Genomic DNA, 27,032 nt, shown 5'->3' on the forward strand with positions numbered 1-27,032 from the left:
CTTCGCACTGCTCTGCATAATAAAGGAAAAATATCAATAGAAAGGATTTTTTTACATCCACAAACCCTGTTCTACTCACATACTCATAAGGGCGCTGCATAATCACATTTTGTGCAGTGCTGTTGTCACACTTAAGTGTTCAAACATCTTTCATTCAAGCAAATCAACTATCAATGATTTTGTAGAAAAAGATTGTCGGTGTAGTCAGGTGCTGCAAACTCTGCCTTGGTCATTATGCAATACCTAAATATGTAAATATGCACAAGTTAGGAGAGGAAGCAATATTTTTCCATTCCCCGCAACAAAAAAATAAAAAAATGCAGATGTCAAATTCACCAGTAACATATCCTTGCTAATTGAACATTGCTAGCTGTAGTCTACAGCTGAATATTTTCCTATGATGAATGAGGAATTACACCCACTATTAAATATTTTTCAATTCTTAACAAAGAAATTGATGTGAACAGCGGACCTGTGCAGTGAAACACAATGACGAGTTGAGTGTCTAAGCAGTCGAACACTGAACATCACTGTGTTGTATTTGCGAACCCTGCATTTGAAGTGGGGATTGACTAAATCATTCATTTTCAGTTTTACAAAGTGCTTTATGTCAATAGAAATATAATATGCACATAAGACGCTGTAGTTTTGCTTTAACTACATTTCCCCCGATATAATTAAATACAATATTTTCTTAAAAAAATCTAAATGCTCTCAATATTTTAGATAAAGTAGATCAATACTCCCTTATCATATTCAGCCAAGACTAATTCTAGTGAGAATTTCAAAAAAGTGCAGTAGTTTTTGCCTGTATTTAACTGCACCAGGCAGATGCAAATGCACTGACAATTATTGAATTCACAAGTGCCAATGGGGAGAATGAACACAGAACTCAGGCAGTCGGAAATGTATGAACAGATCAAATGGAACAGTTCTGGGGACAAAGCTGGATCAAAGTTTCTTGCCAAAATCTTTCTCCAGTCGTGTCGATCAAAGCTCTGGATTTCTCTTTTTTCTGAGGAGGAGCGTGGCTTGTGTGTAGCTGTTAGTGAGTGTTTACAACGCTCAATGCTATTTAAGGCTCCTGCCTTAAATACTTCCATTTGGTCTTACAGAGATTAGCTTTATAAGCATAGATTCTGCTGCCTCCTTTGATAAAATGACACCAATAGGTGCTTATATGGGTCAGTCTACCATAAGTAGTGCAAAGAGCCAAGATGGCGCAGAGCGCATGCAACTTTTAGTACAAAATGAGTTGAAAGAATAACAAAATGTCTGTTAAAAGTTTTAAGTAAAACAGTCCTCAGCTGTTGTCAGTGACTAACAGCGAGCCGTTGATTCCTCTGTGGGTGACCCTGCTGGGACGGACCAGCACGCCGTATCCGGGGCGACAGGAGAAGTAGCGGCGCCCGCCTACAGACCCATCGTTCTTCCCCTTTGGACTGCGGAGCTCCAGTCCCAGCCAAAGCCCTGATGCAAAGTGTGCAGAGCCCAGGTAGCGGATGAAGGTCATCTCATTGGCACTGTTGAGCAGCACCTGCATGCCGACACGGAGCTGCACCTGCCCCGAACCAGAGCCTGCCACACCAGACCCTCCACCACTGCCTCTACTGAGCACACGGCGACGGTGAGGGGCGGAGCGGCTTCTGTGCATTGTGAGACCAAGAGAAACACAGAGGAAAGTTTAGCAAAAAGTAACAGAGAGATTCATGGGAGCTTGGTGCTTGAGGAATTGATCTTTTATTCTCTGTTCTCTCTCATTATCACCACAATCATACAGCGGCCATTGAAGAAGGAACCTTCTGCTGACTAATAGCGCGGCTTCTTATCAGTATTGATTGTGCCACTGCTGGAGGGATTAGAGTGAAGCTGAAAGCTCGGGGAGAGGAATGGGAGCTTAGCTGACAGACACACACCTGCTCACAGCACTGCTCCTTCGGCTCGAGTCCTTGGGAACAGCCAGCGCCGATGTGGAGCTGAAAGTACGCAGCATCGACCCTGTGTACACATCACACCTGTCAAGCCCCACACGGGCCTCTGCTACATAACACAAGCGCATGAAAGCAGAAAGAACAGACAGGAAACTTACCATTGAATGAGTGAGCGAGACGTGCTGTAGACAGCTCAGAGAGACAGTCGACAGACCCATGGATCCTGTCAGCACAAAATAACACATCACATTACCAATCCTATTTGATATGTGAGCAATACGATCAGAAAACAGCAGTCAGTACAAACATTAGTAAAAAGCAAGTGTCGGAATAAAAAAGCAAGAGGTTAAAGTGATAGTTCACTGAAAGACAAAGGTTTTGTCTAAATTGTTTGGAAAAGAAAGAAAGAAAAGCAGTTTATTTTGTAAAATGGATGTTGATAGGGGGTGATGGCAGCACAAAGAAGGGAACAAGGTGGCTGATGGAGAGAATGTGAAATTCACCATTAGACGAGGCTCTGTCTGAGCACACCGTGTGCCCCTGGGTTAATTAGACAGAGGAAGACAAGCCGAAAATGACATGAATAAGGGATGGCAGGACAACACAGGGGCTGGCTGCAGAGAAAACAGCTCAGTCTAAAGGAGGACACGAACAGTGTGTTCAACACAAATCCAGTCACTGCAGGAATAATGAAGAGACGCAGAGAAAACTCTCTATTCACAAATGAGCACAGGTGCCCGAGGAGGCGGGCAGATGGATAAATGCAATTGAACTGTGCTGTGTGGTAGCGAAATCAGCTCTTTATTTGAAGAACACATCGTAGGCATTTAATCATTCACACTGATAAGACTTTTGGTTATTTGGGCTTTAGAAGCACATTTGAAACCACAGGCTCCTGGAGGAAATACATTACAATGTTCTAAGAATAATAACCTTTAGCCTCTAGTGACGCGCCTGTTGGGAGTAAACTCAACACATGCAGTGTTCTGTTTTATGCTGGTTTTAAAACTAACAACATATATCTTATTGCCAAACACTCAAGTGCCATATGCTGGATGGAATGCTTTTCCATTTGAATACTTCAGGATTAGATTGGAACCTTGAAGAGATATAGAACTCTCTGCCCCCTATATTATATTTTTGGCTAAAAGACGGACTATAATTATCAGCGCAGCACTGAGCAGTAGAAAAGAGTCTGAAAGAAAGTAAGGTAAATTGTACAACTTAATTTATCTTCCCAGGTTAATTCTGTTATCACTGTAGACAGCTTTATGTCAGATACTTATTCCACTCATCAGCAGCAACAGCTGATTAAATACCTTTGAGTTTGTCTTTGAGGAGCAGACACAGCAACAACAGACCGGACCAACCTTTTTCAGCTGAAGGCCAGACCATTACTAAAAAGTACTAAAAAGTATACTTCATTTGAGTTAAAGGCCTTGGAGTTCTGAGTCAATGCAAAACAAAAGGCAAAAATGTTTTGCAATCTGTACGTTTTTTTTCTTTTCTGCAACAGCATATTCTCCCACATTCACAGAACACAATGTTAAAAGCAGAGCTAGTGGCATCTGGCTCATTACATGTTGTCGTGCTAAAGTCAGAGCTGATCGGAGGTAAGGCCTTGGGCAACACATCTGACAACTTAGACTTCTGCTAATCACAAGGGCAAAAACAAACACAAAACTAAATATGTCAACACCAACACAGTGTTCATTAGATATATACCCAGGGGTGAAAAGTAACTAATTATGAATACTGATGTTTCTGTAATGAGTGCCCCCGTTGCAAGACTCGCCACGGTTCATTTCTGCACATGCAAACACACAAAACGACACTGCACCGCCTGCTCTGATTGGTCAGAGTTCAGAGAATATGTGGATTACTGTTGAAAACAATTAAATTCTTTAAAGCTGAATCCCTCCCTCATCCAAGAGTGGTTCATAGTTTTCCATTTATTTAATTGACAACATTTTGTATTAAAGACTGATCTAAAATGCTACTGAAATTCCACAAAAAAGTCACAACTAACTAATCACTACTACGATATTCTTCAAGTGTAATTGTATAACTTATAATGGTAATGGAGCACATTCTTGGGCATATTTTACACATTTTCAGGACTCTTTCCACCAGTATTGAAGTAAAACAAACCAAGGCTTTTATAACTATGTAAAAAGACAGTTAACAAACCAAAGGCAACAGCAAAACTATCCGTTGAATATAAAGGAATGCACGTACCTTTGAACACGAGATGGTGGAGCAAAAACCCCATGTTTCGGTGGGCAGCTGAAGTATCTCACTCCTCCGACTGATCCATCATTCTTTCCACTTGGTTTGTCCAATTCAATGCCCAACCAAAGGCCTGCAAAGACGGGAAAACATGGCATGGGAGATTATAAGCAGGGATAAGATTATATTGTATATTGTACCCCCCTCCCCAAATAAACAACAGCCTTAAGTTGAGCGCTCCAAACTAAAAGTGCAAGTGTGCGTGTGCCACATTCAGATCCAAAGACAAAAAAGTCAAAGGGAAAACTGTGATGTTTCGGGAAGAAAGCAGAAGCAACCCTCAATGCACTGGGGCACAAATAACACGGCACTGCTGGCTCTGATTTTAAAATATCAAAGGGAACTTGAAAAAGAATGCTTGCTAATACTGCATAATAAAACAAGTTCATGTTCATTCAGACATGACAGATAAGCAGAAGTCAGAGATAAATATTTGGAGCAGTTTAAGAGCTTGCTCCTGCTTTTACGGGCTTGTTTCGCTTTACTTAACACTCATGAATCAGGTTGAGAAGAACTAATGGAAATCCTATCTCCTCGCCACATGCCGCTGTGTTCAGAATATGAAAAGTGGATTAGATCATATGGAGATATTTAGCCATTTCTTCTAATAGTAGGAGAGAGAGAGACATCTTAGGTTTGAAAAGTGAGGTATGTGAAACATGAAGTGCTTTTAATAAAAAAAGAAAATAGCTTTGTATACTATATCTATATCTAAAAAAAAGTTGTTATGCAGTAGCGTTGTCTATTCAAATATTGAAATTTCAAACTTGATACTGATGTTAAGAAAAAGGCTCAGTACGCAATACATTTTAATACAATAATAAACACGTTCTTTATGTTCAGTTCTGTACTAGTTCTGTCAAAGCTTAACATCATTCTAAAACTGTTCAGTAATTGAATTAGTATTCAAATTAGTAGTTTTAGTATTGATTAGTGTATGTTTTTTTTATTCAATTTTTTTTATTTTAGTTTTTTTTATGTTTTGTTTTTCAAAATATAAAACGATACAAGACCAGTGAGAACAAATTAAGTAGAAATAAAAATTAAACAAAGAAAGGGAGGCATCCGAAGAAAAGAAAATTAAGGCACACAAAGTCCAAAATAATAGACAATGTCGGTCAAATTTGTCCATTTTCAAGTTGAGTCCAAATATGATTTTTTTTTGTGTGTGAATACCTTGGACAACCTTATTAAATAGTATATATTTTGATACTTTTCATTGACAGGGATGAAGACAGTCGGTTACATAACAGGCAGTAAGTAAGTGCTAAGAAACCCACTTTTTTCATTGAACATACCTGGAGCAAAGTCAGCTCCGCCGCAGTACTGCACCACCCCTGTCCTCTGCCCCACCACGAGCACCCGGTCCCCCAGGCGCACCTCCGAGCCCCCGCACACCGAGCTGTTGGCCGATGGGGCGCGGCTGCGGACTCCTGAAAACACGACATTGAACTCGAGCCGGTGAAGTCAATAAGGAGGAACATCACTTGACGCACCTGAATTAGCGGGGGACATTCTTGGAGCTGGTGATGGGGCCATCTTTGGGCTGAGTGAAGGCCGTTCTCTGCAGTGACGGGCCGGTGGTCGCTGTCGGGGCAGAGGGCGTGGCCGGGCGGCGCGAGGGCGAGAGTCCAGAGAGGAAGACGAGGAAGAGAGAGAGTGGGACGATAAACCTGTTGACACAATGCAAGGACAAACACAGGGAATAATAAGGTGCACTCAAAAGAGACGTGCTACTCAGGAAGTGATCCAAGGCACTCTGCAGTGTAAATATTAAACCAACCCGACCCATTAATTATTTCTGTTACCGAATTAGATGACTCTTTTGACAAAATATACAATCTGACAATGGCTCAAATTAAGTCATTATCTAATTCGGCAGCACAATAAGAGATTTTTACTTTTTATTCGGATGCTAATCATTTTATCACTAAAGAAACGTGTCAGTTAATGCAAAGCTGTGACCCAAGGTTTATATGTTAAACAGTATAAGGCCAGTGAATGTAAAATGAATAATGAATGAATTATGAATAATTAAAGTCGTTTATGTTTTATGGCATTTTGGATCGCCTTTGTACAACACTGTGGGCCATTGTGATATTTGTATTTGTATTTGTATTTGTATTTGTTTATTTATTTATTTATCATTATTATTTATTTTATTATTTCTTATTTATTTGATTTCTTATTTTTTTATTTCTTATTTTTTTATATTTTTACATTTTTTTATTTATTCAATTACATTTGTTTTTCCATCCATCCATCCATCCATTTTCTACCGCTTGTTCCCTTTCGGGGTCGCGGGTGACTGGAGCCCATCCCAGTGACTTCGGGCCTTAGGCGGGGCACACCCTGGACAGTGGCCAACTTGTCGCAGGGCCAACACAGAGACATAGACATTACAGACAGTTCACTCTCACATTCATTCACTAGGGCCAATTTAGAGTCATCAATTTTGCCTGACACATACATGTCTTTGGACGGTGGGAGGAAGCCGGAGAACCCGGAGAGAACCCACGGTAACACGGGGAGAACATGCAAACTCCACCCAGAGAGATCATGTGATGTTGGTCTGGTCCAGGAATCGAACCCATGATCTCCTTCTTGGGAGGCAAGAGCGCTAACCGCATTTGCCACCGTGCACCCCCAGCGCACACCTCAAAGAGCTGCTGCTCTTTGAGGTGTGCGCTAACATTTGTTTTTAGTGTCAAAAATACCTGATTTGAGGGGAGTCACCTACTGGTCTCCATGGAAGTTGCCAAGTTTTTGTCATTGTGTGGAATATTCAGGCAACAACAACATCTCCATGGAGAAAAAAGGTTTTAGACGCTCCACCTAAAGCTTTACACGGTGCTACTCTAATTTAGTGCATTGACTTCCACAGACCTTCACAGGCCACGGGATGATTAAGGGAAGAATTTTAAGTGATTCAATCTTTGCCAAAAGGTCTAAAACAAGGATGAAGAAAATTGTAAGTTTGGTCAGTAAGTAACTGGGTGGATTTCAGACACGACTTTGAAAGTTGATGTGTCTCATATGTCATATTTCCAGACCAAACTCTACTATATATTCTATTTCTTCTCCCTATCCACATCACAATATTTCTACTATCAATTGAAACACTGATTTGGTTTAGTAGTTAATTCAAACAGATGTCCTTTTCCCTCTTTAGGCTTGGTGAAAAAAAGAAAGAAAACTAACTAACGAAACTATATCTGAAATGGTTATAAAAGAATACATTATGAACTGTAGCATTACTAATGACTACCGGTATGTACAGTTATGATAATTTATAATTTTGTAGAGTAGAAATGGCAATTCAAACTTAAAGTTTGTAAGATATAAAAAAAAAATATTGAATCTGAGAAAACAAACACCGTTAATTAAAGATACGGCACACACAAAATGGATGGGTAATGTTGAAAAGAAAGAATTAGTAGAAGTAGTCCTTTATTTTTAATTGTACGGTCTGTTTTACTGGTTTGAGAATAAAAGCTTGTGCTGAGATACACAGCTGTATTCAGATGGCAGTCCTAGTGGCAGCAGCGAATACAAAAGGACAAAGAAAACTTCAAAGTAATCTGGAACAGACACAACACGCTGTAAAAATCTCATCTGTGCGAGAAAAGGTTGATAATTGCACTTGTTACAACGTCTCTCTTTCAATACATAACATTTGGATTTGAGGAGATTCAAAATCATCTTTCCAAGACCAGTCTCCTTTGCATTTCACTAATGAACAGAGGGAAACAAACATCACTCTACTCACTTTCTTTTGGTATCTGAAGGGGGAAAACACAATCCCAAAGAAACTGTAAGGATCATTTAGTGTTTGAATTAAACACTAAATAGAAAAAAAATCTGTTGTATCATCCGGACTTTTCAACTCTCATCCAAGAGTCATTCTCAATCTGCAAATCGAGTTTAAATCTGTTTAAGACCTGCCCACTGGGCGGGACCTACTGAAAAAGGGAGTTTTTGGTTTCACTTGAGACTCATCTTCTTTGTTTACGAACAGCACGGTAATGGGCTATCAGCATCCTTTTTTAACCTGACACCTCACCGTCTTCGATAGAGTAGTTTGTGGCTTTCAGATGAAGCTGCCCAGCGCTCTGTGGTCCTGAATTTGCATGTTTTCTGTTCTGACAAAGCCTCTTGTGAAGTGGCTGTTTAGTCTCTCCTATGTACCGCTCTTTACAACTTTCTTCCCTGCATTGGATAGAATACACTACATTGTTCCGTTTTTGTGCCGGCATCTTGTCCTTAGAGTGAACCAGTGTTGCCTGGTTTAAAAAAAAAAAAAAAAAAACTTGCAATATTTGCCGACATCGACCCAAAGACAACTTGGGGTTAGGGCCACACGCTTAGAAAATAATTTCCAAAGAGGTTTTGGTCTGGAATCCAACCCAGTCGCAAATAGTTTCCAAAGAGAGTGATTGACAGATTAACCAATCAGATAAACGCATTGTCAGTTTGTATCTAACAAACATGGCGGCTTAAGAGGAAAAATAATAATAATGCAGACTGAGAAACGTTACCGACTTCTGCCGAGTCAACAAGCGATGCACCAAACTCTGTAAATCTGAGGAAATTTAAGTTATATACTCTGTTCTGAATGTTCCGAAAATATTTGAGAGACGTCTTCCGCATTCGAGAGACACGTGACACAATTAGTGGCGGTGGTTGGACCGGTCCGTGCATGGAGAGTTTTTTGACGCCCCCCAATGGTCCGACTGCATTTGAACAGAATGTAGGAGGGACTGGCTGGTTAGGCAAACAACTTGGCTGAGAAACCCTGGCTCTTTGTCATATTTGGCACTGCGATATGTTTTTGTTTGTTATACTCATATTTCGATAAAAATGAAGAACAGGAAAGAAAAAGAAAAGGTTTTGAGTCTGTTTTCTGACAATGTATTTTCACAACCGAGCTGCAGGGGGAGCTCTATCGTCAAAGTTACTTAGTTCTGCTTAGTAATAAAAATGATCTATGAAAGTACAACTACAACAAAGACATAAACTAAATATGTCACAATAATATGATGATCTTCAGTCTGACACTATACACAAACACGTGTTTTGATCAGAATAAGTCAGTCTTGCTTTATGTAACTTTTCCGCTGTGCTCTGCCTGGAAATTTCTACAAAAATGCACCTCCTCTTCATAGATTTGACCTGTAATTTACGCTGGGGGTGTCATACTTGTCTCCATGATAAGTTTAATGCCATACTCAGAAACATTCCAGATAAAGCAATGGGCTCTGTGCAAAGTAGTAGTTGGCAATTTATAATGCCTGATTATTATTTCATCCTCACATCTCAAACCACATTGTAATGAATAAACCGGTAGTTGATATTTCATGCTGCCTAAATAATGTAACATGTATCTCCAATTGATCTCCTGTAGCTTTGTCCATGTTTATGTGACTGGATGCACCTGCAATTTATGAAACGGGGGCTGTGAGCTGCGTGTGATGCTGCTGCTCTTTGAGGTGTGCGCTAACAGTTGACATGTTCTAATAGGGGCCAGTCTGGGGCTCTGTTGCCTCTGTGTCTTCTCGTTAGTGAGGCAAGACTAGCACAACGATCCAACCAACCATAGAAGCGCCCAAATGACTGGTCCGAACTGATATGAACGCATGGTAAAGAGCACCCAGCAGCAAGCAGCAGCGGCAGCAGCGGCGGCGGCAGCAGCAGCAGCAGCGGCGGTAGCAGCAGCAGCGGCAGCGGCAGCAGCGTGCGTGTGTGTTTTAGCCTGTGCGGCACATGGGTGGTAAAGACACACACGGGCCCCACGTTCAGAGATGAATAGTTTCCAGCCTCCTCAGCTTGTCAATGCCCCAGCTATTAAACCTGCTTTAATTGGACTATCAATCACACCATGTAACGGGCCGCTCACAGGGCTTCCTCTGCAGTTATGTTCAGTCTAACTGGTCTCTGTAAGGATGCACATTTCTTTACAAAACTTACTCTCACAACTTTATTGTATAGTAAGGAGTAAGCAGTACATACATAAGGAGTAAGCAGTACATTAGAAAGTTAGATAATATTGTCAACGTTGTTTTTAAGGTGTGCTCAATTTTAATATTGAGCATATGGTTTATAGTAATAAAAATGCTTCAAAAACCGCTAACATACTGCAATCTTGTATAACTTAATTTGCAAGAACTACCTTCCATTTAATTCACTTCAAAGTATACAAGGAAAAAATTATAATTCAGTTGTATATTTTACATGCAGTTTACTAAAAAGTGCCTTACCCGTGTTAACCTTGGAGGTGACGCGGGACAGGTCCACTTTGCGTGGGGGGCGTTTGGGTGTGGAAGTCCGTATCGCACCAGGTTTAAGTCTCTCCATGGGTTTTGTTATTTTTGAAAGTGGTGCAAATATTCCTGTGATATTCAAAAGAAACAATCAAGATCTTGCACATAATCCAACACACGCCTACAGTAGTGGACCAGACAACAGCTAAAAACACTTACACGTGACATAAAACTGGGACTAAACACAGAATTAAACAGGGTCCAAACCAGGAGCAAACCCTGACAAGTTTGCACACTAAAGCAATAAGGTTTTGTTGTTAAGACGCACCATATCTGAAGCGACAGTTGAAATACTGGACCCCTGCCACTGATCCATTGTTCTTTCCCTCAGGTTTGTCCAGCTCCACTCCGGCCCACAGGCCAGAGGAGAAGTCAGTGCTGCCACAGAATTGCAGGGTCCCTACCTGTGCACAGGTTTAAAATCAATAAGAATCAATCAAAGAGAACTAACCAGGCCGAGTAGGACAAAAATAACATTTACTGCTTCTACTGTACCTGTTAAACAAGACAAGCTTTCAAAACATGACATCTGTTAGTTTGCAGAACGAGTGTCATTTCACAGAGATCTTAAATTGATTTTTTAATAGGGTTAATAACAACCAGAAATCAGAAAAAAGACATCACTATATCCTTGGTCATCACAAATTAAAGGCGCAATGGACGATTTTTCGGCGATTTGAGAACGCAGGCGGAAGTGCGCATGCGCACTCCCCCGTGCGGACTGATACAACACACACGTGCGTTTGTTTATTAGCGCGACGGATCGCATCGCATCTCTCGTCTCCCGTAGATTTCTGTCCACTTCTGCGTCAGCTCGAACTGTCTTTCTCCGTCTTCATTTTGCCCCGTACACTGAGGGAACTATATTATGATAGATCCATGCGTTTAGGCACGCGGAAACGTGGGGACCAACCGCACGCGGCTGCAGGTGAGCGGTAGGTGCGTTTTATGATTGACACGTGGCAGGACTAATGATCCACGCCACGGGGAAATATGATAAAAAATTTGCTGAAAAAAATCGTCCATTCCACCTTTAACATCTATATTAACATGACAGTCATTCTCTAAAGGTAGGTTTAAATTCTAATGAGTTCAACAAAATACATTCATTATAATTAAGCACACAAAATCAGTAAACCAATCACAGCCAATCAGCATGTCCCTGCTGGACCCAGGGCGATGTGTGGGCAGTTGTGCACATGTCAGGAAAAAGTACTTGTGCTAATCTTTGACAAACCTCTTTGTGGCGCTTTCAGCTTTGTGTTATGCATCAAAGAAACACCTAAAGAAAGTCAACAGGGCAATGTTTACCAAATTGAAATAAAGAAGCAAATTGGAATAGAATAAAATGTAAATTTGGACACGCACAGATCAATGTTGATACGGCAGAGTGAACTGTCAGACCAACCCGGGATGCTGGAAATATGCCAGAAAGGTGTTGCTTAGCAACTGCAAAGTATTTTTCTCAGTTCAGGACTAAAATAATTGTCTGAAAATTAAGTAAAGCCTAGTCTCTTCAACATTTAACTTAATTAATTAAATTCAGGTGATTGGTCCTTATAAATCCATATTTTAACTATTTTTATCCGAGGCGTTGCTCACATTTCACTGCTCTGCCAAATGTACTTCATATCTTCTGTTAAAAATAACTTAAATCATTTCACTCACAGCGCCTATTTTTACATAATGTTATAAGAACTACAGGACCTAATTATATTGCTTAAAATGAATGTATAATCCACCCAAAAACACAAATACCATGAGCCAGAAATACTCCCACCAACCTTCTGTCCGGCGATCATGACACGGTCACCGAGCCGCAGCCCCATGTTGGCGAGCTGCCCCCGGGCCTTTTCGGACAGTGGGGGGGCGTGGGTCGGCAGTGGGAAGGTTTCAGGAAAGGAGGGCCGGGGTAACGCCTCTCTCAGAACTGTGTAGAGCTCCTGGGCCACGACTGCTGCGTCTGCCATCTCTAAAGGCATGTCCAGTGGATCAGGGACCACATCGGCGGGACACTGGCCTTTGTCATTCTGTCACATAGATAATAGGAGTTAGACCCAATAGGTATAAGATTAGGATAAGACGATCAAAAATATTGTCGAAATAATTAAAAAGATGTGTCTTTTTAACATAACATTTTAAGATTTTGTATACAAGCAAAATCAAAATAGCTATTTGAATGGCCACAACCGAATATTGTAAAAGAAGCCATTATTTACTCAATTGTCTGTGGTTATATTTTAGCAATTGATACTTAAGTCCTCTATCAAAGGCAAATGCTCTGGAAAATGTTTAGTATGTGTGCCACGAACTGCAACTTAATTTCAAAACATAAGCTGCAAATCTAATCAAATGTCAAGATTTAAGAGAAAATCACTTTTAGAAACCCGTTCAAGTCGTTCAATCCTACCAAATGTGGTCTAATATTCACATTCACCCTCTAAATTCAATGACAGAATAGACATCTTTGCTATTTATTTTCCATCCACGATTAAAAAATATCTATGTTATCACTTTCACACCAAGGAGGCTGAATTTGCATCCTTGCTTCACAGGGCACAGAATCCCCAAATCCGCCCGCAGTGTTTTTCAAAGCAGCTGATCAGCAGTGCCACAACAGTGATTAGTGAAGTGTCTGAAGAAAGTGCAGCGCTGTGGCATCGAGATGGAGCCAGCGAGCCCGAGAGGAGGTGGGAGGAGACGCGGAGGAGGCGTGACAGACAGAGGGTGCGGACGAGGAGGGGGGGGTCTTTTGGCTCCGTTATTCCGTTATGCAGAGTAATTGGGTCGCTCTCATTCACCATCCCCTTCAGCGATGACACCAGCAGTCTTTGATATACATCAGAAAAGAGCTTGTCTCTCCCTGTCAGCGCTTTTCCGATCATCACAAATCATCACAGATCGAGATTTATACTGTAGTGAGCGGAAACAAATGCCCGGGTTCACGTGATGTGACAATGCGGTAAATACTTCTGAAAATGTGAGTCAAAAAGGCTGCGCGATTTATCGATTTCCATTGAAATCCAAAATACTATGAATTTAGTTAAATTCAGTTAGTCCAATCCACAGTGAATTTGAAGCATAACTAATAAATCATATTAGGTATATACTTTCTCTACAGGTACATTTTGACCAATAATAATAAGAACCATCTACCTGCGTTGTATCAATGAAATTTCCCCATGTGTGGACAATAAAGGATTATCTTATCTTATCTTATCTTATAATTGAGCAGCCCTAGATATTTATTTGTGTATTTCTGTATGTATTATTATATTATTATGACTACAGTGTATTTACATGGTGCTTTTACACTTTTAAGACACTCAAAGCGGTTTAAATATGACAAAAATAGCAATGTAATCAGTTCTTCTTAGGTTTTAATATTTGCGGTGTCATCTTTCTTGTGTTATTTTTGTTCCTAGCACATGAACATCACAGAAAATATATGTTAAAAAAATAAATAAATAAATAAATAAACCTAATATATAATTCCAACCTCAACAGTCGCATGCTGCAAAAGCTTTGGGACCTTGCTCACAGAACTCCAGTCCAGCATGTATTGTATGGTGCTTTAGTGACCTCCAGTGGGAAATCAGAGTATGATACGATCTTATTCACAAAAAATAATGGTATAAGTTTCCTCTGTGGCAAGTTTGTTTGCACACAAATGTGATCAAATGTACAGGTGTATTTTTGAAACCTCCGATTTACTTGACGGCTTATGAATAAGACTCATTCACTGAAATTCCCCCCATTGCGTGACAAATTTAGGGTTCTCTTATGAGTATTGACTAGTGAACTCGCAGTTAAACCACTTACTCTGAAAGCAGGGTTTGCTCCTAATTCCAGCAGACACTTGACAGCTGAGGTGCACAGATTGGAGGCAGCGATGTGCAAAGCTGTGCCAAAATCAAAGTCACTGCAAGTGGCATCAACCTCTGCAACGACACACAGAGAGTTGTTATATTGACAATGTTTGACCAAATTTAAAAGCGACGTTAAGCTCATTTTAAGATCTAATGTTGTAATAAAAACGTAGAGTGTTTGGAGTGCTGGGAAATTAGTTAAACGTTCATTGGGTCAACGACGGTTGAAAGTAGAGGTGGGCGATAAACCAAACCAAATCACAATTTTCTAATCCAGAGCATAGATGATCACGATTCAGGTACACTAAGCAGTTTTATAGAAGTGGATAGAAAAAACGCATAGGGAAATGTGTGTGTTTGAACACTGAGCTGCATTAAAATTGTCACAAGAATCCGATTACAACTAAATTTCCATCACCATTTCGCCCAAAGGACAAAACATAAACTTTTTCAATAAACTGAGTAGTTCATATTGGAAACTGACAGAAAGAAGAAAATGTTTGAGGCAAGATCAAAACAGATCGGCTGCTGATGCACGTTTCTCATGGTAAATGTCTTGCAGTGATTGTCCTTACCTCCGGGCAGAGCTGTCTGCAGCACCACTCGAATGAGCTGGGGAACGTCGAAGTAGGCAGCGTAGTGCAAAGCCTTCATGTTTGTCCAGCGAGAGCGCAGGTTTGGATCTGCACCCAAAGCCAGGAGCTGCCGGGCCAGACCAGCTGCTCTGTCTGGATCACCTAACAACAGGCACCCAAATATATGAGAGCCATTTCTAAAAGGTTTAATAACAAAAAGAGCAGTGAAGTTGATACAAACCAATGCCTGGAGCCCCGGCTTTGCAGCAGTAGTGCAGAAGACTCATATCTGTCAGGCCGTCCCGATCATTCACACCACAGCCTCTTTTTAGAATCTGTGCGTAAAAGAACACATACTTGAAAGCCCCTATAACTTATCTTTCCGTAACAGCAAGAAGAATATATTTTATCTCTTCAAGTCAAGCTGTTCTCTGGAGAATCTCTACACTACTTCCTACTTTGAGTCGCTTACAAAGCTGTGTAAATACGCCGTGACATTTTAAAAGTTATATTGTACCCTTCAGTCAGTCAGTCAGTTAAAACACTGAAACGTTACATCATGGAGCACGTTACCTCATTGCCAATGACATCAATGTTCTTCTGGACCTGGGGCACCCACTGTCTGAGCACAGCAAACAGCTCTGGGACCGTGGTGCAGGGATCCTCCAGGATGTCTTTGCATCGTGGGTCACTTGGGTCAAAGAAGGAAAACTCTGAAGAGAAGGAGAAGAGAAGACCAATTTTAAACGCTTTCAATTATGTTGTTTTACCAGTAAATTTTATTTGTAAAGTTATTTTTTCTTTGGGCGTCGTGTAGTGAAGCCCGTTTGTGAAGCATAAACACAACTCGAAGCAAAACGCGGGATGGATAATTGTGTTAAATATGTGTCAATGTGATAATTGATCAAATACAAAAGAACTGGTGTGGTTGTACTGAATGCAGATGACCTACCACATTCACTGGGTATGGGTGCAGAGGCAACTGGGTGGACCATCGGCCGCTGTTGGGAGTGGGACAGTCCCAGCCGGCCACCGGGGACTGTGTCTCCCTCCACAGGCTCTGACACATCCTCTTTAGTCATCTCCCCCTCCAGGCCTTGGGCTGCAACAACATTAGACATCCTATTCTGAGAGCATAAGTAGGTCTAATCTTTGCCAAGAACTGAAGCGCTTGATATACCAAAGTACATGATATTGGCTTCCATTCATCACACATCCAAGATAAAAATTAAATATTAAGAAAATAACTCACAAAGCACAGAGTCTTATTTTTCTAACAAGCAGAAAGTTGTTTAGCCTAGAATGTGGCTACAACAGTATTAACTGCAAAAAAACAACTACTGTGTTTTCTGAACGATAAGTCGCACCAGCCAAAAAATGCATAATAGAGAAGAAATAACATATATAAGTTGCACTGGAGTATGAAATGCGGTTGCAAGTGTGAAAATAACAAATAATATCACATATAAGTTGCTCAGAAGTATAAGTGTAAGTATATAAGTATAAATATAAGTATAAGTCGCACCCCAAGCCAAAACTATGAAAAAAGGTGCGACTTATAGTCCGGAAAATACGGTAGGTATTATCAAAAAGGAAACTTCTAAAAAGGTAATTCTCTATTTTTCACAGCTGTTTAAACTATAAACAGTAGTGATAATAGTCAAAGGTTCATAAAAAGGGTCAATCTAGACGCACACACAGGCCACACCTACAAACTATATAAAAAACTCACTGTCATATTCTTGTTTCTCCATATCTATGCAGAAGTCCTTGTCTGGCCGGAGTAAACATGAAAAGAACAGGCAGCCTTCTTACACATATCCATCTAAATCTTGTCATATCACACTCTATTGAATAATTTATGTGCTCCCTGTTTCCCCAGTCGAGAGGCTATTTACTACCACCTGCACAGCGGCTACTCTTCACTTTGCTCGGATAGTTCTGTGTTGGTGTGCGGCTGACCCTAGTGGCTCCTGAAGAGTCGGACATGAGGGCTACAATTCAGAGAATGTGGTTTTGGGTGACAGGGCACATAAACAGTGTCGAGGGCAGAGTGTTGAGAGCGCTGAGGCTGTCTGCACCGTTCAACCAGAGACAGGAGTCCATCACCTCTGACGGCTCACCCACGCCCAACTTGATGAGAGAAAACCTACTAGCTCCTTTCTACAGTTTTAGAAATAGGGTAATTTTGCATTTGTTTACAACACAAACCACTATTCTAAAGAGTATGCATGATACTAAACCCATCTGAGTACTGACATCTGTATAAGAACAGGGACATCGTAATGGCAAGCCATCTTCACTGGTCAGTCCGCAAGCAATTAGGCGGTGAAGTGTCCGAGAAGCAGTCATTAGCATCATTGACATGACCGTAATGAGTGACACTGCACAGACGGCACCATTTCTGCAAATTGTCCCGATATAGTGCTCCACAATAAGGAAGAAAACAAACACTGCCTGCTATTCGAGAAGCTCAGCAAGTGCAAAGATCTGGAGATTGAGGTCAGCAGGATGTGTGGCAACCAAAGCCAGAACTGTGCCAGTGGTATAAAAGTTCTCGGCGCCATAAAAAAAGGATTTGAGAAGAACCTAAAAGCTCCCAGGCCATCGCAATGCCAGAGAGGTGCAGAAGACTCACGGGTACTGCACACATACTGAGAAAAGTCCTGGGTTAAAACTGTTTGACTCTGGTAAAGAGAGATAACCCAAAACCCACTGGAAGACATCATCCTAGAAATAAACAACATAATGATAATAATGTAAAGTACAATGACGAACTGATCAAGTTTTGATGAAGTTTTGCCAAGCAGATACGCTGTGGATTGTGAATGTTTTGAATTATAACATTTTAATCAAATAGAAGAAATTCTGTCTGCAGGGCACAGGCCGACCGTCTTGAGATTATTCCCTTGGCCAAGTCAGTACAAAAGCCTTCGTTTACAAAGAGCTTCTTGTTCCTCAGCTTGTGATGCCACGCAGCTGTCCTCTCTTTGCCTTAGCCTTTAAAGACATTCACAACACGTATCTGTTGTTACATCCCCTCTTTACTGTAATAAAATCACTTAATTGTACCCGACCTTACATAATATCAGTACTGTCAAAGCATTTCTCAGGAATAAACAAAAGAGTTCTGTCCTTTATTATTGTTTTAGTAATAACTATAGCCTACAAGCACATTTAATCTGCAGGCCATAACAGAATCAATTATCTGTTATTGCCTGCAATCATGTTACAGAACTTATAATGAAGTTAATGCCTAGTAGTGTATACTTATTCTTATTCATGCATTTCAAATTTACATTTAACAACAAATAAGGATCTTTGGGTGGTCAATGCGCAATGATGATTCATTATTTTTACAGCTGTCTAGTTCATCTAAAGGCACTAATATGTTGATATAGTTCCTTAGGACAGTGGGTTAGCTTGTTAGTCAAAGTACGGAGTGGGGCTTAAACTAATCCACATTTCAGCACCACAAAGACAGAAATAACGATCTTTAATAACCCTTTAGTCCACTGTAAAGGGCTTCACGGCTGAGAAGCCCCAGGTTTTTATGTGTTTACGTTCATTTACTAAAGGATTTACAAAGATGCTTGCTAAAATGCAATGTTACTTTGATCAAATAACTGCAAACATACGTATTTCAACAAAGCCTACATAACACACTTACTATAACACATAAAAATATACATTACCTCAAAACTGGCGTGTTTTTTATTTAATGACTGGACAAAATAACTCCACACAGTAATAAAGAATTACATGTCAATGCAAGAGCGCTAAAAAATTACAAAGTACTTCCGGTTTGGGACTCTTCATAATAAAAGCTCAGCAATTGCATTTCCGTTTTTCAGAACAAGTGTGATCCATGTGCTAAGCTACAAAATCACAAATCCAACTAATTATCATTTGATAATGACGCTTGTTTGCATTGAATCTTCATAAAAGGAAACCATAAAAGGAAACGGAGCCAATAAAATGTATTGACTATGGTGTAAACAGGTAAATAATAATACTACTAATAATAACTATCATTATTATTATTATTATTTGTGCTGTATTATTATATATCATCATATCCTAATATATAAGTATTCCCAACTATTTATATATATATATATATATATATATATATATATATTTATTTATTTTTTTATTTTTTTTTTAAATATATTCTTATGGTCTTATATTCTTATTTCAAACCATAATTACAATGTACTATACAATAAATTATTATTTCATTATCATATTGTTACTGAATTCTTCTGTGTTTTCCATCCATTACTCTTCTATCATAATGCTGGTAATTTGGTCCCACATTGTGAAAACAGTCTAAAATTTAAAATATTTAAAACCAGTGAAGCAAGATATTGTTAGAAACAAAATACTAACTTTATTTGTGATAAAACCTAAAGTATCTGTGTTATGACTTGAACACAAAAAGTGTTGAAATTGTTAACATACAATGGAATACTATTCTCGTGGATTGTCCGAAAATGGACCCAAGTACCGGTACGTGTTACATGCGTCAGCTTGTAAAATAGCGAGCTAGTGGTTGCCTAGGTAACAAACGTAAACAAAACCATTGTGAGAGGCAGTGATTTGTCTCGCTCATTTTCCACGGTACAGATACAGTTTCGTCTGCCTCTGGTTAAGATGGAGATGACCGGCATGAGGCGTGTGTCGTCCGCGGGATACAGACTGCAGCCCAGAACCACCGCGGTCCGACCCAAGAGCAGTCAGTCCCGGGTGGACCGCAGTCTGTACGCCCAGGGAGACGGAGCTCCTCTGAGCACAGGGCAAGAGGACCCCGTGAAACAGGACCTGAAGTGGAGAGAGCTGGTGTGGAGTGAGCGCAGGTCACTCAAGGAATGGTGAGGATCGGATATGACACACTTCTTCACTAATAAACTAAACCAGTCTAGATGACCCAAAGCATTTTAAAAACTAATTTTGTTCGTTGGGATCAACAGGGAGAAAAACTGGGACTTTCTAAAGAAGTATGATCACTTGGTAAGATGTCAATGATTATATTATCCTATAGAGAGTCACAACCTTTTTTGTCTTGAGCCCCTCCTATGTCACGTAGGCCTATCATTGTTTCTGTAGTCATTATACATTTTCTTATATTGCCAATAATAACTTTTATACAGTCTTATTTTAAGAATACAATGTTGTCATTCCCAAGTTATCCCACAGAAACTTGATCAAGAATGTAAAATGTAGCTAAAACAAATAACACGTTATATTTAAAATAGGGTTACTATTCAATTCCATATTTATTTATAATCTGAAATCATTCCAAGTACCCCTGGAAAGTGCTTATGTAGGCGTATGCGTACCCCTGGTTGGGAAACACTGGAGTAGACTACAAAGTTAAAGCCTCTTGTTTTCCTTGTAGAATGATAATCATGATTATTGCATGGCCAATTTACTCCAATCTTCTAGAATATAGCAACAGGAGACCAGATTCAGGCTAGTCAGGTTAGGCTGCTTTCCTGATTTACTTTAACATGGACCTTTATGTTTTTGTCTTTTACATTTTGTTAAATTCATTGTAGGGAGAGCCGAAGCAAGAGACACCTCTGCCCACCTATGTGCCCTTCTTCTCTGACCTTGTCCCACAAACCAACAACCAAATGTTCGGCAGCAGACTGTCCTCTCCAATGGGGAAGGAGCTGCTCCGGATGGACAGACTGTTGTTCATGTCCAGCAGCCACCAGCGCCGCAAACTGGACCCAGAGATGCTGCCTAGTTAATGCACTGCAGACTCCTGGCCTCAAGTTTCACTCAGGGCATTAGTTTCAGTTGCAGTTCACTTTATTACAAATATTTAAGTCCATTCATTTTGGGGAATTTGGGATTCTCTCAATTTATTATATGTGAATTACAGACTCACAAAACCCATTAGAAGAGAACATTTCTGCGCTCATTTCTCTGAAATTGAAACGCAGACACCTGATGAAATTTAGATGAGTGGGAGTCTCATAAGAGATGCATTATGCCGAACATGCAGACAGTAAACCCTGCAAGACCTGTTCATTTCAATCAATGCTATATATATATATATATATATATATATATATATATATATATATATATATATATATATATATATATATATATATATATATATATATATATATATATATATATATATATATACATATGAATATATGAATCTACATTTGCATGGATTTACAGTAAGTTGCACTGTAAGGAAACAAGCCATTTATCATTTTAGCCTATTTTCATAGTTATGCAGACTAATGGATTGTATGAGTTTCCCTTTACACCATTTGATACTGCAGTGCAGTGTGTATTAAACCTCTTCTTCTAAACCAATCCAAATAAAAGTATTACTTTATTGTGCGTTACCTTACTGGGTCTGAGTCCGTGCTTCTGTTGGCTATAATGCATTTAAGTTTGCAGTTCTATTCAAAGTTTTCAGTTTTATGTTTAAAGGTGCATTTTCACAATGTAAAAGCAATACCTGATTGTAAACTATGAATATGAATATGTATGCGGAAGCGGGTGTGGGGCACTTCCATGAGCAAACCGGGCAGGAAATATAGTCAATTAACTTCAAAATAATAGTCTTTGGTTTTACACTAAGTCAATAAGCAGCTGCACTTGACTTACCTGACCAGCCAGTCCCTCCCACATTATGTCCAAATGAAAGAAAGCTCACGAATGCCTCATGGTATTGTAAAGTAGTCTGTCAAAACGTGTTGGGACTGGCACTTTACTGTTGCACTGGTTTTAGTTTGAAGGGTAAAAACGGAAATAGCTGTGATTGCCTTCTAATACTACCTCTCATGACAACAGCATCTGCACGCTACGTTTTTGGACCATTAACCTTTGAAAACATGCAGTCGGACACTTTGTTGCACGTGGCAAACTTCAGTACACTCTTTGTGTGCATGGTGCTAAAGTTTCCGCAAATTTTTGTGTTGATACGAGCCAAAACTTCTGCTGGGATCAGTCTCAACAGTTTGCTTCTGGAACTTGTCGGGTAAGATAGTTGGGCGTTTTCTTGATAGAATAATGTAATTAAGTAAAAGAGTGGAATATTTACTCTATTTCGGTGTGTTTTTTTATTGTGTATCGTAATGCAAAAGGTATGTTTCCTGTTCTACTTTCTAATTCTCTCACCCACACACACACGAGCTGCATCCTGTAACATTAAAAAAGGAGTAATCTAAATGAACCAATGACCAGGTGGTGATGTGTGAACATCTCTCTCTCCATTGGCTCCCCATCAAGCAGCGCATAAACTTTAAAATACTCCTCCTCACCTTCAAAGCTCTTCACCACCTTGCCCCCCCCTACCTGTCTGACCTCCTCATCCCCCACCGCCCCTCCCGAGCTCTCCGATCCTCCTCCTCTCTCACCCTGACTGCACCAACATCCCGACTCAAAACTTTTGGCGACAGAGCATTCTCCCGAACAGCACCCCGACTCTGGAACTCCCTCCCCCAACCTGTCCGCCACTCTCCCTCACTCACAACATTCAAATCCCGCCTAAAAACATACCTCTTCACCCAAGCCTATGACCTCCCCCTCCCCTAGCCTCCTCTACCCCATTGCCTACTCTTCTACCCCCTGTTACATCCCCATCTTTTTCTCTCTACTTCTTCTGTCTTGTTCATTTTATCTGTATATTAATGTGTATTGTACGTGTTGTCCCCCCTGTCTGTAAATACCCCCCTTTTTTATTATGTTCAGCGTCTTTGGGTCACTGAAAAGCGCTATATAAATAAAAGTTATTATTATTATTATTATTATTAATAATAATCTGCTACAAAGAGATGACTGTATCAGATTTTTTTTTTTTTTATGAATATAACTATCCCAAAAGATCAAACATCAATTATTTTAGTTCGTTTTTTCTAATTAAAAAAAAGCCTAAATTTGAAATTTTATGTCAATCTTTGTGGATGCTTGACAAGGGTCTCGGATGCACTGGTGAGCAATAGACTGCATATTATTTTTTTTGCATGCAAGAAAATTATCATCAGTCATCGTCATTATTGCAAGAGCTGGAAAATCACAGCACCATGAAGACCTATCATGTTTTTATGTTTGCTGTGGTGGAGGTGGTGCCCATTGTGCATCTGCAATATTTCTTCAAGTGCATGTTTACCTGCTTTGTTTTTTTTTCGTGTTTTGAAATGCAGCCTTTATGTATATGTAATAACATACATTAATTCTTCTTTCAGATATATTGTGTTTGTAACTTATCAAATGTACTATGACTACCCTCCTCCAACATATCTGGAATATCCCATTCTCATTGCTCAAGGTTAGTGGCATCAAGGTATTTTGCCGTACAAATATTATTTTTTTGTGCCTTGAGTGTGTAAATAAAAAAAATAAAAAATAAAGTACACTACACATACAACAGTTTGTACAATGATTTTTATGAAATATTGTATATTCTAATTTAAAGTAGACTTGTGTGTGCAAAGGCAGCTATTGGAAGGTATCTGGTACTGACCTACACCAAATACAAACAATGGAGCATTGTCCAAACAGAGAATGTCCTGCTCTTTAATTATAGACACAACATCCAATTTCAGTCTAAACTATTGCCTCCAACACAAACCAAACTGGTTTATTAGTTTAGTCACCTAATTCTTACAATTACAAGGTATCTGCTATCATAGTAATCAGGTTTGTATGTTAATTAGGGCTATAATGATTAGTCACAACTAGTAGAATACTAAAATATTCACATATTGATAATCATTATTATCTGGCCTATACAGACTCTAAAACACATGCCAAAAGACATTTATGCCATAAACAGTAGTATTATAAAAGTCATTTATTAAAATGTTACTCCATCCATGATATACTTTATTGGTAAATATTATCTAGGAGTCTTCAGTTATGACATTTCCACCTTTTTGTTTAAGTAAAAATCTGTTAAAAAAATATCGATGTACAATAGAAATAATAATTTGACGAGTCAACTAATCATACTACTAAAACATACATTTTTATAAACCTTTTGTATTCACAAATATGCAGACTCAAGGCTTTTTTTCTGCTCTTAGATGTGATTCTCCTGCTGCTGATCCTCCAGTACAGTGGCTGTTTGCGACAGAGCCTCATCTACATATTTCTGTATCCTTCTGAAACTGTTTTACGTCCTGAGGCAGTGCTTCAAAAATACATTCCTAAACCATGTGTGCTCAGGTTTGTCGGGGGCTGGCGTCTGCTAACTGTGGACAAGTTGGTTATAGATACCGCAATGGTGATGAGACTACTTTTTTTCATGCATAATTTTTTTTCTTTCTAAAAGGTGATTAAAATTAAAATGTGATAATTTTTCTGTGCAGAGTCTGTGCACTTTTATCAGTGCAGCCAGTAAATTTGCCCAGCTTCAATGTCTATGGAAGTCAAAAGATGCAGGACAGGTCAGCGCGCTCACCTGGGCTTTAGCCACCTATACCTGCACGGGTAAGTGCATTTATATGAGATTAGCCTTTATTGCCTCCGTATGGAGAGTCATGTTGGACAAGCAATGGACACAAAGACACACCAAAACAGACAATAGACCAATAGTCCAATAGCTACACATTCACCTACCAATACCAAGTACATACAACATCAATCCAGCCGGGGCAGTTACCCATATCCAGTACATCACAATTCTATTTGTTCTTACATTTTTGGTGTAAACTGCTGTTTCACAATTTGTTTATATTTTAGCCCGAATTTACACATCTACAGTCACAACTGGCGACATGCTGGGTAAGTCTACAGCCATTACAAATCTGAGAATGTCTTAATTTCTGTAATCCTTTGACATCATATTTTGTTTTATTCTCTGCAGTGCTGGTACGCTTCATAGTGATGACCCTATTAAATGTGTGGGTGCTCCTCACAGTAATTTACTACCAAAGACAAAGCAGCCAAAAGAAAAAGGATTGAGTTAAACTTTTCTAAGCGAGATGAACTGGTACAATGGTTATGTAAGCACCTTGTGGAAACCTTCCCTAAATGTGCTTTAATTGTTTTTACCTCAATTGTTTTTACCTTACATTCCACTCTAAATTGTTGTAAATGCAAAGTGATGCCACAACAAATACTGTTTTTGTAAAGCAACTCTAGCCAAGTATTTCCAAAATGTTCTTCTCTTGACAGTGGTGTATTTTAACTTTTATGAGGACCTTTTTTTAAACATGAACATTGTTTTGTTGTTACAAACCTTTGTCTCTGTACTGTATTATTCAAATGTTTTCCAAATTTATTTTATATATATCTATCTATCTATCTATCTATCTATCGATAGAGATAGATAGAGATATAGATATATATATATATATATATAGATAGATATATATATATATATATAGATATAGATATATATAGATATATAGATATATATATATATATCTATATATATATCTATATATATATATCTATATATATATCTATATATATATCTATATATATATATCTATATATATAGATATATATATATATATAGATATATATATATATATATATATATAGATATATATATATAGATATATATATATAGATATAGATATATATATATAGATATATAAAAATATGATGCAAAAAAATTCCCGGGGACCAGCACTTTGTTCTCATCAGTTCTAGATTGTGATGCTTGTTCAACAGAAAGGAATGTTTTCTAAAAGTCACAACATTCAAGCATTTGTGCAAACATTTAAGAAAATTGTGAATGAAAAGGCGCTTTTTTATATACATATAAAAATTCAACAAAGAAACATAAGCAAAAAGCACATCCATGTCTTTATTGTTTAAGTGGTTACTTTTAAAGAGCAGTTTGGTAGCAAACATGCAATTGTTGTAGAGCCCTTAAATACAAAGTGGACAAGGCTGTATAAATAATATAATGTGCACTGTACGGCATGTAAAATATATAGGCCTACTGTGTATATTTATATGTATAAAACATGCTTCTGGTTAAAGGAGAGCACTCTTTTCACACTCAACACACACACTAAACTCTTCACATGCTCTTTTAGCCACATACACAATGTGCCCAAACCAAGCATCTGAATACTTTGAATACAAAAATATAATGACAAACACTTTTAGAAAAACTAAGTAGAATAGTGCTGCTTTTGTGTTGAAAAACTGATTGCTCCGGTTTCTCTTTTAAATACCCTCATATCTATGTGAGAAATGCCTCATGACTACTTTTCAGATGGAGGCCGCCCACAGTTTACTTCACTTACGTGGGTGAAAAGGTAAACTCAAGTCCACTCATGATAGTACGTGATCAAGAACGTTTCAGTCAAGTACTTTTGGAAACAAGTACATATAATGCCTGTGATCTCTGGTCAAGCCAGTAGTACATTCAAACTTATTATACCCTTATAACTCATGGCAAAGATGTAGCTCTAATCCAGAGCAGAATGTATTGTCGTCACACCAAAGGAATATCAGAATCTTAAGGAATGTGACTGGAATGCCCACACTAGCCTCAAATGTTTTTATGCAAGTACCTCATACATGTTTTGAATCCGTGTGGGCACACATCTAAAACAAGGCTTCAAGCAACAAGCGCACACTTGTATTAAGCACACCCTCTAAAGTGAAGTTTAACTCAACATTATGATTCTAGATTTAGAATGTAGTGTTCTCCTTTTGAATCTTCATCATGCACAAGAAAGTTTTTTTTTTTTTTTTTTGGCCATAATAATCCCCATCGGTGACGAGGAAGAGTCCACTTCTCCTTCAGTGCTTCTGTGATGAGTGGTGCAGAGGTGAAATGGTTCTTGCCAAAAGCTGCGTGGAGGTCAGAGCATTTTTGGTTGATGAAACACAATCCTTTGCTTGATTGGAGCCAGCTACACCACAACAGATGTAGAGCTTACAGGGCGGCTCTCAGGTGAGATGAAGAATGATTGCCATCGAGGGTGAAGCGGAACAAGCAGAGTTAAGTTTTGTGTCTGTTGGTTTTTATCTAGTCTTAGGAGGGAATGCATCCCGCCACCGTGAAGAGGCACCACACCCCAAAGCGAGGTTAACTGTAAGTGA

The 27,032-nt window shown here is 39.1% G+C and overlaps 4 protein-coding genes and 1 long non-coding RNA gene across 8 annotated transcripts in view; 3 read left to right on the forward strand and 2 right to left on the reverse strand.

Moving 5' to 3' along the window:
- Positions 1-27,032, forward strand: part of LOC140370691 (uncharacterized) — a 592,343-nt gene that overhangs the window by 449,483 nt on the left and 115,828 nt on the right. The window lies entirely within an intron of this gene.
- On the reverse strand, positions 733-16,758 carry LOC140370442 (CAP-Gly domain-containing linker protein 4). Of its 2 annotated transcripts, none has more exons than XM_072457593.1 (15): positions 16,717-16,758; positions 15,937-16,086; positions 15,558-15,697; positions 15,226-15,319; positions 14,985-15,146; positions 14,363-14,481; positions 12,325-12,570; positions 10,809-10,944; positions 10,478-10,609; positions 5,717-5,893; positions 5,519-5,650; positions 4,170-4,293; positions 2,090-2,154; positions 1,917-1,998; positions 733-1,646 (listed from the first exon to the last, which is right to left on the reverse strand). In XM_072457593.1, exons 1-15 carry the CDS (start codon positions 16,736-16,738, stop codon positions 1,304-1,306), a joined length of 2,124 nt encoding a protein of 707 aa, XP_072313694.1. In that variant the 5' UTR covers positions 16,739-16,758; the 3' UTR covers positions 733-1,303. The 2 variants fall into 2 exon arrangements, with proteins under 2 accessions (XP_072313694.1, XP_072313693.1); XM_072457592.1 differs by having other exon boundaries at positions 5,519-5,653.
- Positions 19,585-20,829, forward strand: cimip5 (ciliary microtubule inner protein 5). Its single transcript, XM_072457920.1, has 3 exons — positions 19,585-19,858; positions 19,958-19,997; positions 20,546-20,829. The coding sequence occupies exons 1-3, from the start codon at positions 19,641-19,643 to the stop codon at positions 20,741-20,743; spliced, it is 456 nt and encodes a 151-aa protein (XP_072314021.1). The 5' UTR covers positions 19,585-19,640; the 3' UTR covers positions 20,744-20,829.
- On the forward strand, positions 21,803-25,225 carry slc66a3 (solute carrier family 66 member 3). Its single transcript, XM_072457539.1, has 7 exons — positions 21,803-21,999; positions 23,207-23,289; positions 24,047-24,116; positions 24,189-24,246; positions 24,332-24,452; positions 24,705-24,746; positions 24,829-25,225. The coding sequence occupies exons 1-7, from the start codon at positions 21,803-21,805 to the stop codon at positions 24,924-24,926; spliced, it is 669 nt and encodes a 222-aa protein (XP_072313640.1). The 3' UTR covers positions 24,927-25,225.
- rock2a (rho-associated, coiled-coil containing protein kinase 2a) overlaps positions 25,766-27,032 on the reverse strand; it is a 31,411-nt gene continuing 30,144 nt past the window's right edge. For all 3 annotated transcript variants that reach the window (XM_072457609.1, XM_072457608.1, XM_072457610.1), the window contains one exon: positions 25,766-27,022. Coding sequence is in view for 1 of the 3 variants with exons in the window: in XM_072457610.1 (XP_072313711.1) it covers positions 27,019-27,022 (4 nt within the window). In the remaining 2 variants the exon portion in view is untranslated. The remainder of the gene's footprint in view (positions 27,023-27,032) is intronic.

The sequence above is a fragment of the Eucyclogobius newberryi genome, unplaced genomic scaffold, assembly GCF_026437365.1.
Source record: "Eucyclogobius newberryi isolate DKJ021-1_F unplaced genomic scaffold, fEucNew1.0.hap1 SCAF_21, whole genome shotgun sequence".
Lineage (NCBI taxonomy): Eukaryota > Metazoa > Chordata > Actinopteri > Gobiiformes > Gobiidae > Eucyclogobius > Eucyclogobius newberryi.